We start from the raw sequence: 18479 nt of genomic DNA on the forward strand, positions 1-18479 counted from the left end.
CACTACTGCATCATGTATATGGCACTTGCATTGGAAGATGAGATACAAACAAGATTAGCGCCTTAATTTAAGCCATCTGGAAGGAGTCAAGGTCCCTTTTTTATCCCCTCCATTTGTTCCATTATCAAAGTTTTGATGTATAAATATTCAATCAATGTTTTCAATTTTAAAAATGTGTACATATAACATTTATTTAATTAAAAACTATAGAAATGGAGAGAATCCTGTGTACATTTTTTTTTCCAAAAATAAATGATATTCATTCAAATTGATAGAGTGCATCGATACAATATAAATTCAAAGTCGCTAAAAACAAAAATGATGAATATGCATTGCATCCATGTTAATGGCATAAAACGGCAAAGTACATATGCCAATAAACAAGACTATATTTAAATCTCCGAAATACTCATGTCTCCGGATCAGCAACGTTGACGAGGTCAAAGTCATTGATTGAATATGGATTTGATCAAAGCTAATCTTTCAACCTAAATCGAATAAACATATCATGATGACGGGAAATCAAAAATACACCGCACAAAGATGAGAAATCAAAACAAACAGAGTCGCGCAAAGACGACGAAATCACAAAAACAAATGAAAGAAAATGGAAATCACTTATTCAATTAGAAAAGAAGGAAAAACAATTCGAATGAGTGATTTTTGGACAAAATTGACCCAAGATCACCACTCTTCGGTAGACAAGAAGAAGAAAGGGATGACAGTTAGGGTTTGAGAAGGAGAGAAAAGAGTAGTAAGTTAATAGTTAAAAAGTTTTACACATGCATGGATCCCGTGTACACAGGGGTGGATGCTTTCATACTCAAGGGGTGGATATGGCTACCCTAAAGAGAGAGAAAATCATTGAATAAGTAGGTATATTTGTATACTTAGCTACCCCTAATAATACATAGTTGGCTACCCAAGTTTTATTATAGCTAAAAAAATAAGTAATTAGTAAATTATAACCCTTTATATTCCATTCTTGTTGTTTTAAGTGTATTTTATGAAGTACATTTTATATAAGTAATAGTTGTTGTGATTTAATTTTTTGCTTATTGGTAAAATTTACTATTAATTTAAAAAAAAAATTTATTTCGCTTTATATGTGGCTATCTTAAGAAAATTTTGCTAGCTTCGCCGTTGCGTGTACACCTATCATTACTCTAATAAATGTGCATGCAATAAATATATAAATGCTACCCTAACATTTATTATTGGGTATAATTTACACATGACTTAGTAACATCAATGGAAAGGAACGATGAACAAGTTGCAAGATTTCTTTTCTATTGGTCACTAAGCAAGCAAAATTAATTAATGTTGACAAGACAGTTAAGAGCGACTTGCTAGCTATGAAGTGAAGAAAGGGTAACATAGCAATTGGTTTGTGGCTAAGTTAAAGAGTTTGAAAAAGTCAGAAGAAGACTATGAGTCTATGATTGTGAATATATAGATACGTGGCATGCAACAGTATTGAATTGGATTAGCTTGTAATTAAGATAGGAAAAATCAACAAAAATTGAGACTTCATTGTATTTTTGTCCTTCACTACTTCCTCTTCATCCTAGACTTTCTACACTTGACTTTGTTTCTTGCTAGTTGGTAGCTAGCATGTTATACTTACATGCAATGCATAATATCCTTTTTCTTTGCTTGAGACAAATTTTATCTGAGTGCTATATAATCAGCAAATTTTCAAGAAGTTGATTGAGAACTATTTCTAACATGGAAATACAAAGTGTGTTTCTCTTTTTGTTATTCTTATGGGCTCAAATTCATCTCATCTTTTCAATTACTGATCCTCAAGATGGTAATGTTTTATGACATCCCTATTATTATTGATCAAAAGTGTCATTTGTGTAATGTTTAGGATTTTTTTTTAAAATCATTTTGTTAAAAAAAAATCATGTTTAACCTTAAAATGAAAAGTTATTCTATTAAGTTTTTTAAAATCTATTTTTTCTAAAAATGAGGAACTCGATTGCAAGAGATTTTTATGATTGTAAACAAACGAAAATTAACTTCAGAATGTTTTAAAAATAATTTTGTGATTGTAAACAAGCGGAAATTAGCTTCAGTATTTTTTCTCTAAAAGTTATCCTAGCAGCTTAAACAAACGCACTCTTATTTTCTTTAGTCCAACTGTGCTCATCTTGAGTAGTGAAATGGTTTGTCAAATATTGATTTTCTTATGTAATACGATAATTGTTCATACATAAACAAGTGAGGATGTTAGTTTCATGCCAAAACACAATATCATAGTAAGGGCATGTTTGGATTTGTCTATTGAACTTACCTATTAGCCTAAACACTAGTGAGAATGTTCAAAATAACTTAGGAAAACAACTTATAGTTAATAGAAAACAGATTGACTTTATTTTATTCTTTGTTATAGAAATAACTTATTATACATAAATACTTGTATGATAAGCACTTAATTAAGTTGTTTAAATATGACTTAAGTTACTATTGTTTAATGCATTTTTTATAATGTTTATATACTGTTGCAGTTGCCGTACTTCTATCTCTAAAAGATATATGGCAAGGTACACCACCCAGCTGGCACAAATCAGAAGACCCTTGTGGAGCACCTTGGGAAGGAGTAACCTGCAACAAATCAAGGGTTACTTCATTGTAATATATATAAATAAATTGAACATTATTATTCCTTGTGAACTTTGGTATATTAATTTTATCACCCTTTTACTCACACTTTTCCTACTACTAATTTTAAAAAATATAGGGGATTGTCAACCATGGGCCTGAAGGGTGAATTAAGTGGAGATATTGGTGGACTCACAGAATTAAGATCCTTGTAAGTGTTGTTTTATGTGTATTATTAAAATGAAACCAAAGACTAGCATTATGGTTGCACTATATATATTACTAATATAATCATGAAATAAATCATCAATTTGGTATCTAAAGTATTATTTTCTCTCCAATTCAGTTCCAAATTTTTAAAAATTATAAATAGTTTCTTGAGCATATGAATGAAATTCGTCATTTTAGCCTTTCAAGTATATGAAAATTCGTCATGTTAGTCTCTGACATCGTCATAGCATGGACTATAGTTAAAAATTTCATATACTTTAGAGACTAAATGACAAATTCGATATACTTTAAGGACTGGCTACCAAACAAATGCACAGGATTTTTGGTCAGGGTCTGTCATGAATTGTTGCAAAGCCTGCAAAATTCTGCAGCAGCAGATGCAGAATGTATATCTGCTGTTAGGCGACTTTGGGTTACCTCCATGCCGTCAAAAATTGCTTTGGATGGAAATTGTTACAAGAAAGGCTTCCAACCCGGGTCAAATTATGGAGGAGAGGAGTCATTTGGGATATTCATCAACAAAACTGTGTATTTTGCTTTGAAGGCATAGAATCAGCAAGTCATTTATTTGTAAATTGCGCGAAAACTCAAGATTTCGGACCTAATTCTCAATTCAGTGAATTGGAAACCAGATAATTGGAGTTATGAGATAGTAGATCATTTTTTATTGGTCAATTTGGTTTACAAAGGAAAGAAGAGTCGGGAGGGGTCACATTTAATTTGGCTTACGAGGCTAGGTATATTTGGTTGGAATATAATCATATAATTTTTAACGGAAAAATCATCAATGTGTGAGAAGTTGTAGATCGTATCAAACAACTATCTTGGTCTTGATTCATTAGCAGGGTAGGAATAAAATTTTAATTTTTTTCGGATTAGTGGTCTAATCCACTTGTTTGTTTTCAAACTGTTTATAGTTTGCCTTTCTACAGAGATTTGTTGGCTGCTGCTTTGAAATTTGCGTTGGCTTCACGGTTTGTTGCTGTTGACAGTATCTAGAAGGTGTTTCTATGGAATTGTTTGCTGCAGAATGTAGGAGACTTTTAGTTTTTCTGGTTTTTAGTAGCAGGGGGAATGCATTGGCTTAGCAGATTTTGTTTTAAATAGAGGGGGAGCCATGTAGTGGTTTCCAATATAGTTTAGCCACTCATGTGCAATTTGTTTAGGATTAATGGTAGTGTGTTTTGTTGTTCTTTAAAGTTGTAATCTGGTTTGGAGTGGCTTTTTCACGCCATGTGCCAGTTTACTCTATACCGAAAAAAAGACTAAACTGGAAAACGAGTGATACTTTATAGACTAAATTGATTGTCTATTGTATAAGAATCTAACAAGCCATAATCACAATTACAATACTATTAAATAAAATTGTTTCCATAATACTAACTTAGCTTTAGTCGTAAAAAAGAAGGAATAGAAAACTTCCATACAGTATTTCCATATTAACTTGTGTCAATTCATGTAACTGCAGGGACTTGTCCTTTAATAAAGGTTTAATGGGTTCTATCTCTCCACAATTGGGAGACTTAAGCAAGCTAAATATTCTGTAAGTTAGGCTCACAAAACCAGTTAATTTCCCAATGTCATTTCAAGTGAAACTTTTAGTAATTTTCATAAGCCTTTAAACTTCACTGTTTCAGAATTTTGGCTGGTTGCAGCTTCAGTGGCAATATTCCAGATACATTAGGGGATCTTTCAGAGCTATCCTTCTTGTAAGAATGATCTTGAAAGAAGCATTTTTACATGCATATTAACAAATACAAAAAATAATATTTTCATACACAAATTTAACAGCAAAATCGACAACAATTTGAATGGTTAAAGGTCATTCCAATATGTGGTTAATTACATTCATAAGACGATTAATGGATATCACAAGGTGTAATAAGTCATTAATCATCCACCGAATGTAATTAGCCGCGATTTTAAACGTCATTAACCATTATTTTCAGTTGTTCAAACATACGTGATAATTTGATATACATTATACCGACCATATAGATTGGGGGATCTTTCAGGGCTATCTTTCTTGTAAGAAATTTTTTAGAAGAAGCATTTTTACTGATGTTTTAAAAATTGGACTGAACTGAACGGTTCAATAAGTTGAACCAGGAACTAGCCAATTCGCCCATTGGTTTGATCCTGTTATAATGTAGGGTGGCTGAATCAAGATTGAACCGGTACAACTGATTGAACCAATGATCAGAGGTTTTGCGGATTTGATCTCCAGTTCGGTTTCTAAAACATTTATTTTTACTTGCATAACAAATGAGTGATTAGTAATTTAATACTATACACATCTTATTGAATTATTCAGGGCTTTAAATTCAAACAACTTCACTGGAAAAATACCTCCTTCATTGGGGAAACTCTCCAAACTTTATTGGTTGGACTTGGCAGACAATCAACTTACAGGGCCTCTCCCAGTCTCAACCTCCACAACCCCTGGTTTAGACCTCCTTTTAAAGGCTAAGCACTTGTGAGTTGCTTGTTTTTTTAGTGTTTCTTTATTGACTTTTTGAGTACTTTTTAAGGCTCCTTATTGTTTAAAAACATTCAGTTTTTCATTTTCTAAAATTTGTGTTCATTTTAAATTGTCAAAATAAACATCTTGTGTAATAAACAATTGTGATAAACAAAATATGGAAGACGAGCAACGAATATTGCATTTTTTTGAAACAATGTCCTGACATTTCAAAATTTCTGAAAATGTTAGACTTGTTTAGGAAATATTAGATTTATATTATCTTATTTTTATTAGTCGAAATAGCCCTATTTGAGAGAACAATGCTCCCTTTTATCTTTTACTCTATTATCAGTTGCTAATGTTATAATGAGTATTAAATCAACAGTTTTTCAATTACTATTTTATGCAGCCATTTCAATAAAAACAAGCTTTCTGGTATCATTCCTCCAAAACTTTTCAGCTCTCACATGGTACTCATACACATGTAAGTTGACATTTGCGATGTTTGGATTAACTTATTTGAGTTTTACTACTAGCACAAGAACTTGCGAGTCAGCTTAATTTAATACACTCTTCAGGATAGCTTATGAAAACAGGTTATAGGTTATATGAAAGCAATTTGACTTTATTTTATCTTTGTTGTAGAAATAACGTATACATAAGAACTTATATTATAAGCACTTATGTTATAACTTATAAGCTTAGTTAAGTTGTTTATCCAAACAAGATCATTTTAGGTTTTTATAAGCTTATAGTCTCAACTCTAAATTGTTGTGGTGTTTGCGTTCTTCCTGACAGATTATTTGATGGAAATGATTTAAGTGGGAGTATCCCTTCTACAATAGGACTAGTTCAGACAGTTGAGGTTCTGTAAGTACTTCTTTCCTTAATATTTCAGATGTTTTTTATTCACCAAAGTCCTTCTTCCATTTATTTTCATTATACTGAATATTCTTCTTTGATTACCTTTTTGTTAATTGTTTCAAATTTATGACAGTCGGCTCGACAGAAATTTCTTGACAGGAGAGGTCCCTTCAAATCTCAGCAACCTTAGCAACATCACCGAATTGTGAGTACTTAGATTTGAGACGCAGATATATAAAAGGATTTTATAATAACATCAATGGATAATTATACAGTGTTACTTCATTCCAGGAATTTAGCACACAACAGTTTGTCAGGTCCTTTGCCAGACTTAACATCAATGGATAACCTCAATTATGTGTAAGTAATTGGCATGCATTGGAGTTTCTACTTTCTTTTCTATAAGAGAAATGATTTTCGTACAACCAAATTTAGACAATATTCACAACAACTTTTGTGTGGTTAGCACATTTCAAATCAGTGGTTAATTGCATTTCAATGATTAATAGATATATCATGTGTCAAATTCATTAACCACCATCATTACTTAATTAACCTGTCATGAATTAGGACGGGGTTAACTATAACTTAAGGTATTCAACTACATGTAGAGTTGAACACCTGAGAAATGAGGTTAATTAAGTCCAAATTTATGGTTAATGAAGTTATGTAAATGGCTAATAAGTTTTGACACGTGTTATATCCATTAATCATCAAAACTAGTTAACTGCTTATATGAACTGTCTTAACCACGAAGATTGTTTTGTCACAAAAGTTGTCGAATTTTAGTTGTTCAAATAATACATAGTTCCTTTCATATGATATGATGTTATCATTCATATAATGCTAATCAATTGATAATGTTATGTAGGGATCTTAGTAACAATTCCTTTGATCCATCAAAAGCTCCAATTTGGTTCTCAACTTTATCATCACTCACCACTCTGTAAGTAATTTACAAGAAAAATAAAGTTTCTCCCTTATCAAGTTATGCAATATAACAAGGAATTTTTTTCCTCCATAATATATACTATGCTTAGTATTATGGAGTTTGGATCACTTGAAGGTCCTCTTCCATCAAAACTCTTCAGCAGTCCTCAAATACAGCAAGTGTAAGTCCCAAACTTCAATGTAAAAGATAAGTATAAACTATAAACATTGGAAGCAGTAACCATAATTTTCATCTTTTAAATTCAGGAAACTAAGAAGCAATGCACTGAACAAAACACCAAACATGGATGACAGCATTTGTCCTCGGTTGAAGCTTGTGGATTTACGAGACAACCAGATTTCATCAGTAACATTCGGTTCACATTACAAAAATACATTGATGTGAGACATTTTTTGCTTTCTAATCTCACATACTTCGGCCCCGTTTGACATGCATTGTTTTTACTTCTCTTTTCCATTAAAGAAGTTAGGCCAAACAGTATTTTATTTTTTTGTTGAAAATATCAATTTAAAAAGTATTTTAGTTTAAGTATCGAAACTAGATATAAATTACTTTTCAAAAAGAAGTTGAGATGAATTTTTCAAATCAAGTGAAAGACCTTTGATAACTTTATCTATTTCTTTATTTGATTCGAATTCTATTGTTCTATAAAAAAATATACTATCTTTTAAGCTAAAAATGATTATCAAATAACATTAACTTTATATGGCCTTTAATACCAAAATAAGTCGGTCCAAATAGAACCTCTTTCATTTGCATGGCCTTTTACTAATGTAGTGATTTCTATCTATGCATGTATTTCAGTCTCATAGGAAATCCAGTGTGCATAACCCTCTCTAATACAAATTACTGCCAACTTCAGCAACAACCTAAACAGCCCTATTCCACTAGCTTGGCTAATTGTGGAGGAATATTATCATGTCCCTCTGATCAAAAGCTCAGTCCACAAAGTTGTGAATGTGCCTATCCATATCAAGGAATCTTGTATTTTAGAGGACCTTTGTTCAGAGAATTGTCTAATATAACTATTTTCCATTCACTTGAAAAGAGCTTATGGGAGAAATTGGGTTTAACACCTGGTTCAGTTTCTTTACAAAACCCTTTTTTCAATGGTGATGATTATCTACAAATGCAACTAGCACTCTTTCCACCAACAGGACAATATTTTAATAGGTCAGAAGTTCAAAGATTTGGATTTTCATTGAGTAATCAAACTTACAAGCCTCCACATGAATTTGGACCCTATTACTTCCTAGCATTTCCTTATGCTTTTCCAGGTAACATAAAAATACAATACACACATTATTAATGTGCTTTGATGTTTTATATTTAGCTTTATGAAAGATGTAAAATTAACAGTTGATACACAACATTGATGTATGCCTAATGCAATATTGTGATTTACAATTAATTTCCATTGTTGTTTAATAACTGAACACACAAGGTTTAAATTGTAACTAAATATGTATGTGTGTATTAATACTAGTGCAATTACAATTGCAACATCTATGCAGCTGGTAACCGTGATATTTACATATATAACAAAATGTCAATTTAAATTATTTCAGATTCCCACAAAGGAGCTTCTCTTAGCATAGGTACTATTATTGGAATAACAGCTGGAAGCACAACTTTGATTCTGTGCCTCATAGGGTTAATGGTATATGCAATCTTGCAAAAGAAGCGTGCAGAGAAAGCCATTGGAATAAGTAGACCATTTGGTAATTGAAGTTCTCATTTTTACTCAAAAAAAAGTTCCTATTTGATTTTCTTGTAGTCACAAACGTATTTTTCCCAGCATCCTGGGCACCAAGTGGCAAGGATAGTGGAGGTGCACCACAATTGAAGGGAGCAAGATGGTTCTCTTATGTTGAACTCAAAAAGTGCACCAACAATTTCTCTGGAAGCAATGAGATAGGCTTTGGTGGCTATGGCAAGGTATCAGAATCTTACAGGAAGATGTTTTTGTCATTGTTATCAGTATCTTACAGTTCATGGATACATGGAGGCGTATCTCGATTCGATACTAAATTGAATCCAGTTGATACAAATATCTAGTGTCTATCTATTTGAACATGAATCTCAACTACAATTCTGATTCACTATCACGAATCTTGATTCTTTCAAAAGAATCATTATCTAAACTTAGTGTAGCCAACTATTTGTTTTTGTCAAATTTGTATAACAAACCACTTTTTTTTATTTGATATATGACCTGAATCTTGAATTATTTTGAGGGCCATATATGATAATTGATATATCAACTTATAATTTTGTTGTACCACTTGTTTTTTACTTACAAATGACATATTTTAATTGGCATTGTATTATAACGATTCATAATAAGGTTCGATTCAAGATTCAAAAAAATATAATATCTTCCAGTTCATTATTTGAATCTTGATTTGCTAATCATCAAATTTTGTAATTCTCTATTATTGACTCTAGGTGTACAAAGGGGTGTTCCCTGATGGAAAAATAGTTGCAATCAAAAGAGCTCAGCAAGGATCGATGCAAGGAGGCCTAGAGTTCAAGAATGAAATTGAGTTGCTTTCAAGAGTTCATCACAAGAATCTTGTTAGCCTTGTTGGATTCTGCTTTGAACAAGGAGAACAGATGTTAGTTTATGAATTTATCCCTAACGGAACACTAAGGGAGAGTTTGTCAGGTAAGTTCATAGTAGCTGAAAGTTAAACGTATTCTCTAAAGGAAAAACAAATTTAAAATTCACGAATGAAATTTTGTTGACTAAACTGTTTGGTATAAATCATTTCATACAGAAAAAATATTAAAAGACTTAAATGTATTGTACACATATTTCTTTGGAGCTTATTTTTCAGTTTTGTTAGTTCAAGAACTAAAATTTGACAACTTTTGTGACAGCATAAATGGTTAATCCAAATGAAATAGGTGGTTAGTTACGTTTTGTATATGATTAATGGATTGATGGATATGTGTCAAAACTCATTAACCATCAACGTAACTACATTGAGTATGAATTTAAATTGTGTTAACCACTTAAAAAAGTCATTGCGAAAGTTGTCTAAATTTGATTGTACAAAAGCCATTTTTCTAGGTTTTGGCATTTATTTATTATAGAACAAGAGAAAAAAAGATCCACAATACTGCTTAAGAACCTAATAAAATCCTTTGCATCAATCAATTTGAGTTGCAGGAAAATCTGGTACACAACTTGATTGGAAGAGGAGACTCCGTATTGCTCTTGGCTCAGCTAGAGGACTTGCATACTTACATGAACTGGCCAACCCTCCCATAATACATAGAGATGTGAAGTCAACCAATATCTTGCTGGATGAAAATTTAACTGCAAAGGTTTCAGATTTTGGTCTGTCTAAGCTTGTATCAGACAGTGAGAAAGGCCATGTCTCAACTCAGGTCAAAGGGACATTGGTGAGTAACAATAGAATAACAATAACCAAATTATATTTTGATTTTAATTGTTCGACTTTGCTACAAACGTAAATTCTGATATATGAATTTTGATTCTCTGCGTTCGCGTTATCATGTAGTTACCTATCTGGACTGTCAAATCAAAGATTGGACAGCCCACATTCCGAATTTTAATTCTGAACTCATAATCAAAGTCAGAGCGTAGATTGTCTGATTTTTATTTGATCAGATGATCAAGATGGCATTAATGCAGCAATTGTGTGATTTGGTGACAAGAGAGAATCCTCTTATACATAGTGCTCTTCAATCAATAAATAAATAGATTGTTGTCTTTTTCTGAGGCTGATACTGATAGTTGTTTTCATTGGCATATTTTTCAAAACACTAGAAAAATGTTACTTGCTAGTATCTTATGTGGAACTATTAGCTGCAAAATCTCCACAATTGTGTCTTTAATTTGCTTTCTAATTTTCCTTTTGGAAAAAACAACTTTATAACTAAAATGCTTAACATCTGCAGGGCTATCTAGATCCTGAATATTACATGACTCAACAACTAACCGAAAAGAGTGACGTATACAGTTTCGGGGTAGTTATGCTTGAACTGATAACATCCAAACAGCCAATCGAAAAGGGTAAGTACGTCGTTCGCGAAGTTCGAACCTTAATGAACGACAAAGATGAAGAGTATTATGGTTTAAGGGAACTAATGGATCCAGTGGTGAGAAACACAGCCAACCTGATAGGATTTGGAAGGTTCTTAGAGTTGGCAATGCAATGCGTCGAGGATTTAGCTTCAGACCGTCCAACAATGAGTGAAGTTGTGAAAGTGTTAGAAACCATATTACATAACGATGGGATGAATACAAATTCTACTTCAGCTTCTTCATCTGCCGCTAATTTTGAAGTTTCTAAAGGTGCTGCAACAAGACATCCTTACATTGATACTCTTTTTACAAAGAAGGATGATGGTATTGAGAGTGATGCTTTTGATTACAGTGGAGGCACTACTACAGAAATGATTTTTTACATCAGTTGGAAATGATTTTTCACATCAGTTTGCAACCGATGTAAAGTGATATGATGTGGTAAGTCCACATCCTTTCACATCAGGTCGCGACTGATGTGAAATATTGAATTTCTACATCGGGTCTGCTTCCACTGATGTAATAGACGTACTTTGAAATTTAACACTAGAGTTTTCACATCAGTTATACGATAGACACTGAAGTTAAATATGTATATTTCACATCAGTTTTCAAAACCACTGTAGTGAAATAATTTTTTTTTTGTCTAAATATTTTTTTTAAATGGCTTATCAAATAAGCTTGACACCTGCTCTTTTCTTTTATATTAATAAAATGAAAACAAATTATGGATAATTTTAATGCCAAAAAAGAAGTTATATTATCTAATTGGATATTACATAATCATTCCTCAATTTTCCACGTCGATATTCCAATCTATAAAAGAGGCATATGAATACATTATAGCTAGGAATATTCCAATAAAACAACTTTAGGCAGAAATTTCAAACAAAAAAAAAATCCACAGCAGAATCATCATTGTAAATATGCTAAGCTTCAGCTGCAAAAAACATCTCATCTCATCTCAGTTATAAGCACCGGCAATATCTCATCTCAGCCTTGTCCATCTTCTTCTCCTATTCTCAAGTTAAAAGCTAAAACAATCACACCCCAAAAGTAAAATTCAGATCAGCAACGCAACACAACAAAAGCAAAAGGTAATATAGGCACACATCTTTATAAATTACAGACATAGACAAAAGCAATATATATATAGACATATATCTTTGTAATCTACAGACATAGGAATCATATATCTCAGGACAAAACAGTATCCCTAGGATATTATGGTTAAGTTATCAGAAGGCCCTGTTTAGAGTTGAATTGCTAGGGATACTGTCTATGAATATAACCTAAAAATTCTGGTAACTTAACCATAATATCATAATGTAATTTGAATACCATTATCAACTTGTGAACATTAATTTGATCATAATATCATATTAAGGTTAAACAAGAGAAGTGCCGATTTGACTTACTACATTGCAAATACTATAATCAATGAATATTAACCATACTTTTTTGAGCTATTAAAAAAATATGTTACCTGAAATCTAATAAGAAGTTACCAGAAATTCAAGCAATAGATAAATCAGAGGATCGATGTACATGGCAAGCACATAACAAGGCATATTCACCAACCTTTACCATTTTAGTTCCTTTGTCAACAACAAGAGCTTGAATGTACTTTCATTGCCAGTCTTTCAAAACCTGTATAATAGAGAGCAAAGTGTTCAGGAAAGAGCAATAAAACTTGAAAGAAATAATATGCAATGATCAGAAGTTTGGACAACTACATAGCCCCGTATTTTTTCCTTGATCATGTAAAACAGGGCAATATTGCTATGCATCATAATTTCATTTGTTCCATATGCAATAAAAAACACCAAAAGGACCAAAACATATCATATCCAGGGAAAAACACCCAACCAAAAAAGGACCAACAGATCAACACTACAAAAACCTGCAGAATTCTACAGGACAAAAAAAAAACAACTCATGAACCCACCTGCCATGATTAAACTAAAAGGCAAGAGTAGCGACGCCATAAGAACAATTGAGTCAAACTACATTTTGAAATTCACACCTATAGGACACCTACAAGATGATATGTGATATTGTAGAAATTCTATATATAAATAGTTAAGTATAAGTTCTCATTGAATAATTCTAGCTAACGTGTAAAATACCAACAAAGCCTACCTACAAACTTGTACTAAAAAGAACTAGTAATTTTAACCAACAAGACAATAATCCTGACCAATTTCAACAATTTGAAGCTCAACAAGCAGGTGAGGTTGAACCTCTTCCATGAACTTAGTGGTTGGTAAAGATTTTCACTATCAGATTATTAATGTTGAATGATATCGAAAATCTACCAGTTTTAAGAGTAAAGAAACTTGTGAAGAAAAGGTGGTTTAATCATATCCTAGGCCTGATACCTCAAAGAGATGTCTACTTCATTGCTAGGACGCCATATATAGTGTTTGATACATTCAACAACTGCTGCTTCATCTTTTCTTAAATGATGATCTCTATCTCATTCATACAAAAACCTTTATTTAACACAGCTAGGTGATAAAATATTTTAGCCTTTTTTAAACTCTCAAAACATAATTCTCTTTCTGTCAATCTCAAATCAAACTAAAACATGAAAAGGAAAGAACTTCACAGTTTCAAAGACAACTGAAACATAACAGTTGCATCGACATGAGAAGGAAACATAAAACCAACAATTTGACTCCACAAGCATATGAACAAAGGGAATGAAAATACTCACCATTATGCCACTGAAAACACTTATCTCCATCAATCGAAGAAGCTTGTCTCCAGCAGAAGACATTTTTTCCTGCATCCACCCTAGTAACAAATACGTACTTCTAAAAGGTGTAGACATACCTTTGCTGCTTGCCATAAAAAGCATCGAGGATATTGTGAACAATAGGCTTCATGGAAGCTAGTTATAGACGTAACTAATAATAATGTACACTGAATTATATGCCATCAACTTAAAGCAAAAAATCTATAAATATGTGGATATTTTTAATGTGAACATTTATTGTGAAAATAAGATCATATAGTAACTTCCACGTACCTCTTCTTTGTTGACCCTCCCTCTTGTTAAAAAGCTATCACCCATAAAAAAGTAGTCCCATGCAATTATAGATACAATCACAAATTACATAAAAAATAAGTTATAACTTACTCACAAAAAGAAAGTAAGAAAATTTAATAGTTGTCCACGCAACATATATCTACAAAATTTCCTTGAAAAAATATATATCTACAAAATTCACAAAAGTCAGCTTAATCAAGGACCCATGTACATTAAAATGCAGAGCAATTGTAGGAACTTATCCATTATAGGAAATAAGAGCTCACACAGGAAATATGAATACACAAATAAGCACCAATTAACAAAATATAGACATACCATATGTGTGGAGGGTTGAGTGGTATGTAGAAACTAGAAACTTATCAACTAATAAAAAATCTACACTGTCATGAGGAAGTGGAGATATATCACAGTAGAGCTTATAATTAATGGTCAATGGAGTCATCAAGATTGACCTCAATTCCCACTAACCTAGGCTATTTCAATGTCTTGAAGGGCTTAACATTATCACCTACTAGAAAACTAAAACCATCATTCAAATAAGGACAGAAGGGACTCAAATGCGTCAAAGTAGAAACAGTAAATAGGCAAAAAAAATTGCATGTTTTGCATTATAACCCGCTGTCAACAGAAACAATCTAAGAGAAACGTGTGAAAGTCCAGTATAAATTCTCTCTTAAGGTAGGACTAGATATTAATTAAATTACCACAAATGCCCAATCCATTACCACAAATTCTTAGGCATTAGAGGACTAAAATTCTACAGAAATATTCAATCAATTACCACATATTCTCATGATCTGGGAAGAATTAAAATTAAAATTATACACAATTGGAACTCTGCAAAAGAATTAAAAGTTCCCGTATGTATTACACAACCTACCAAAACACACGCCACAAACCTCCAAATCCCCTGGAGTCTTCGAATCCCTCTGCAGTGAAGCCCCTTCAATGTCACAAGTGCAAGGAATCTGCAGAGATGACAAAAAAGCTGCTGGTATCAAAACAAAGCCACCAGAATCAAAAACAATGCGGTTGAAATTGGAACAGCACCTCCAGAATCAGAACATGTGCCGTTTCAAGGAATCCACATACCAGAATCGTGAAAACAATGGCTTCGACGTAATCTTCATCTGCAACAATGAACTCGAGTTCGACGATCGATTTGAAATTTACCTTGCAGATTATTGAGTATAATGCACGATTTTGGATTATTGAGAATAGCCCCAAATTGAATCTTAATCTATCCTTCAGATTCTGTGAGTTTAGATTCTAATATTTCAGAACCATGAACCCTAATTAGAGAGAGAGAGAGAGAGAGAGAGAGAGAGAGAGCTCACAAGGGAAAACAGAGCTTGGACGGTGAGAGGTTTCAATTGAATAGCAAGGAAAACGGTGAGAGCTTTATGAATGAGCTTGGACGGTGGACCGTGAGAGCTTGGACGGGACGGTGAGAGCTTGGACGGTGTGAGTGAAAAAGTGGATGTTTTGTACGATGGATGAAAGGATAAGGCTAATACCTAATTTGTTTTTACCTCAGGCAGTTTTCACCCACTGATGTGAAAAAAAATTAGACAAAGTTTTCACTCAAATTGCGAAAATGCCACCGCGTGTCTTTCCCCTCATTTCAATAACCCACTGATGTAAATGTTATATGCTATTAGGAATTCCCCTCATGTGCTTATGTCAACTGATGTAAAAACTAAGATTGTGTATCTTTCCCTTCAGATATTTTTCGCGCTGATGTGAAAACTAAACCCCCCTTGATGTTAAATGTATATTTTGTAGTAGTGAGGGTACACATTTTCATCTGAAGTGGAACCCAAATAGATAGATGCTATACATTTTTTGTTAGACATGCCATTTGTCTTGTCATTCTTTTGTTAGACATGCCATTTAGTTTTTGTCTTGTCATTCTCAAATGAAGACATACAATGCTGTATATTCTTTGTGACCTATAGTTTTCATGTATGGATTGTTTAGGAGGAAATGTAGTAAATCTGTCTCTCTCATAGCAACATTGTATAGTAAGAGAGCTCCAGTAGTAGATTTCCTTATTCGTTCTTGTTAAAGGCGTGTATCCATGTCGTTTGAATTCGATCAGACGATTCACAAAACTTGCATATATTAATTTTATTTTTAATGTGTATTGTGGAGCTTGAAATCTATTAGTTTATCTGTATCTGATGGTTTTACAGGGAATCTAGATATCTAAAGGCGAGGGTATGGGGTGACTTTTACAAAATCAAAGAGAGTAGAGAATAGAATAACAACGATGACACCAATAATAATAATGAAAATAATAATTTACTAAATAGTTATGGTTCATAGAAAATCACATATAAAGATGGTCCACCTTAAAAGTTGTCGACATACTAATGTCATATATGTACAAGTGCTAATAACAAAACCTCTTAAAAAACAAAAATCTATGCGAGACAATGTGGATCAGATGATGTCTTACTAAGTCCTATAAATTAGATCTATCAAGTTAGTGTTTTGAACTAGGGTGATTACGCACCTTAATGCACGTCAATGTAGAAGCTACAACATGGAGTGTTAATATCGACGTGCATGATCAAATGATGTTAACCTTTGCAGATGGTGAGTTTTGAAGCAAAAAGTTCACTACTCCTTTGGGTATGAATGTATTGGTTGTCATATGAAATTTGGTACCTTGATCCATGCTGAGTTTCATGTGTAATTTAGGTGAAAGCGGTTTCATTTCGACTTGCAGTGACTCCAAGTTACAACACAAGGAAGAGAGTTTAACCTTGAATAAATTAGGAAGAAAGGAGAGAACCTATATATGAAATGCAATGAATGATGAGGATAGTCATACATTTTATTTTTGACAAAAATAAAAGGAAAGAGTAAAAGTGAAGAGCAAAACCTGAAGAGTATCAGAAGAGACAGTCAATGATTTGATATTAGAAAACTGTAGCAGCCAGTTGAGTAGGACTGCAGATTCGTCTTGGACGGGGCGATTGAATCCAATGTCTGCATCGATGTAAACGTGTTTAACAGAACAAAGATGGATATGGCATGGTTTTTGGTTGAGAGAACCAATAAAAGAAAAGTTGGAAAGCGAAGGAGCAGATATGTTGCACATCAAACTAGCATTGGTAATAAATCCATATCCATACATAGTCAAATTGACAAGTGTGTCACTTGATATACAAAGAGTTTCTGCATCCTCCACAAGTCTAAAACTTTCAATGACCAAAGTATTCAACTTCTTAAAGGTGGAAAAGGGGCGAGCGCAACCATCATCGCCAGCGCGAAAGTGGAAGAACCTTACAGCCAAGGTGGTTAAAGCAGGTAAATTAAGAGAGTTGGGGAGTATACTTTGTTAAATATTCCAATACGAACGTGAATAGAAAGGTCAAGAGAAGTTAAAGTTTGAGATGAAAATAAGCAAGATGGAAGTTGGTGAATTTTACAAGTGATGGTGATTCGTAATACCTGGACACGATGTGAAACAGCGTATTCTACGATACTATTAAGTATTCGGGGTTCCACGAAAACCTCTTTGTCAAGAAACTCGAGAGTGTGGAGTGGAGTGGATTCATCACGAAAAGACAGAATTCGAGAGAGTGATTCAGTGAAAGTCTCGATAGAGTTGAAGGGTTTGCAAGTTAATCTAAGGGTTGGAAGATGCTTTGTGAGATAGTTCCATCTTGTTGAGAGTATGCAAGTTTGAAAAGCTTCTTTGGTGTTCAAGAAGGAGAAAATATCATGGATAATAGAATCTGGTAAATTACTCAGTCTGTCTTCTTTTTCTTCCTTCTTTTCACTTCTCTTCTTCTTCCTTTTGGGTTTGTGTGGAACAAGAATCATTGCTACAGCATGAATGATAGTGAAATCGATCGAGAGTAGCAGAATGGATAATAAAGTCTCTGTTCTGTTCCTTAGAACTAATAATCCGGTTTCTCTGCACCTAAACCGATTGTAAGACAACAACCACAGACTGCATGTATATATGTGTTTTTTTTTCTTTTTTGGTTGAAATTGACACTATATGTGATTTTTAAATTCTTTTTTTTTTTTTTTTTACAAGAGTGACTTTTAAATTCTCTTTTTTAGTTTGAAGCTCCGGACCGACATTGCATATGTTAAATATGTATTGTCATTGAATCCGTTTGTTACAACTTTTAAAAAATTAGAATCTAAAAAAATCTAAAAACAGTTTTAAATTAGAAACTATCAAGGGTAGCTTCTCAAAAAATAGATTTTGCAACATAGGTCA

The 18479-nt window shown here is 32.9% G+C and overlaps 2 protein-coding genes and 1 pseudogene across 6 annotated transcripts; 1 reads left to right on the plus strand and 2 right to left on the minus strand.

The window, feature by feature from the left end:
• Positions 1-1532: 1532 nt before the first annotated feature.
• LOC146900408 (leucine-rich repeat receptor protein kinase HPCA1-like) lies at positions 1533-16394 on the plus strand. Of its 4 annotated transcripts, none has more exons than XM_085733356.1 (20): positions 1533-1813; positions 2514-2637; positions 2747-2818; positions 4307-4381; positions 4476-4547; positions 5153-5314; positions 5712-5786; positions 6101-6172; positions 6300-6371; positions 6458-6526; positions 7038-7112; positions 7207-7278; positions 7364-7498; positions 7923-8395; positions 8687-8839; positions 8917-9056; positions 9567-9786; positions 10294-10529; positions 11049-11532; positions 16026-16394. In XM_085733356.1, exons 1-20 carry the CDS (start codon positions 1729-1731, stop codon positions 16058-16060), a joined length of 2901 nt encoding a protein of 966 aa, XP_085589482.1. In that variant the 5' UTR covers positions 1533-1728; the 3' UTR covers positions 16061-16394. The 4 variants fall into 4 exon arrangements, with proteins under 4 accessions (XP_085589482.1, XP_085589483.1, XP_085589481.1 ...); XM_085733357.1 differs by lacking the exon at positions 16026-16394 and adding an exon at positions 3771-3840 and having other exon boundaries at positions 11049-11826; XM_085733358.1 differs by lacking the exon at positions 16026-16394 and adding an exon at positions 3756-3840 and having other exon boundaries at positions 1713-1813; positions 11049-11826.
• Positions 11911-15856, minus strand: LOC146900409 (uncharacterized). Its single transcript, XM_085732860.1, has 8 exons — positions 15827-15856; positions 15284-15487; positions 15133-15201; positions 14210-14243; positions 13895-13974; positions 13124-13212; positions 12757-12825; positions 11911-12209 (listed from the first exon to the last, which is right to left on the minus strand). The coding sequence occupies exons 1-6, from the start codon at positions 15854-15856 to the stop codon at positions 13177-13179; spliced, it is 453 nt and encodes a 150-aa protein (XP_085588986.1). The 3' UTR covers positions 11911-12209; positions 12757-12825; positions 13124-13176.
• A 124-nt stretch (positions 16395-16518) lies between the features above and the next one.
• On the minus strand, positions 16519-18159 carry LOC146900410 (F-box/LRR-repeat protein 13-like; annotated as a pseudogene). Its single transcript, XR_015021730.1, has 2 exons — positions 17124-18159; positions 16519-17033 (listed from the first exon to the last, which is right to left on the minus strand). The product of XR_015021730.1 is annotated as an F-box/LRR-repeat protein 13-like (transcript).
• Between the last annotated feature and the right edge of the window lie 320 nt (positions 18160-18479).

Source organism: Medicago sativa, chromosome 8 (assembly GCF_051527215.1).
Source record: "Medicago sativa cultivar Bolivia chromosome 8, Bolivia_mono, whole genome shotgun sequence".
NCBI classification, from domain to species: Eukaryota; Viridiplantae; Streptophyta; class Magnoliopsida; order Fabales; family Fabaceae; genus Medicago; species Medicago sativa.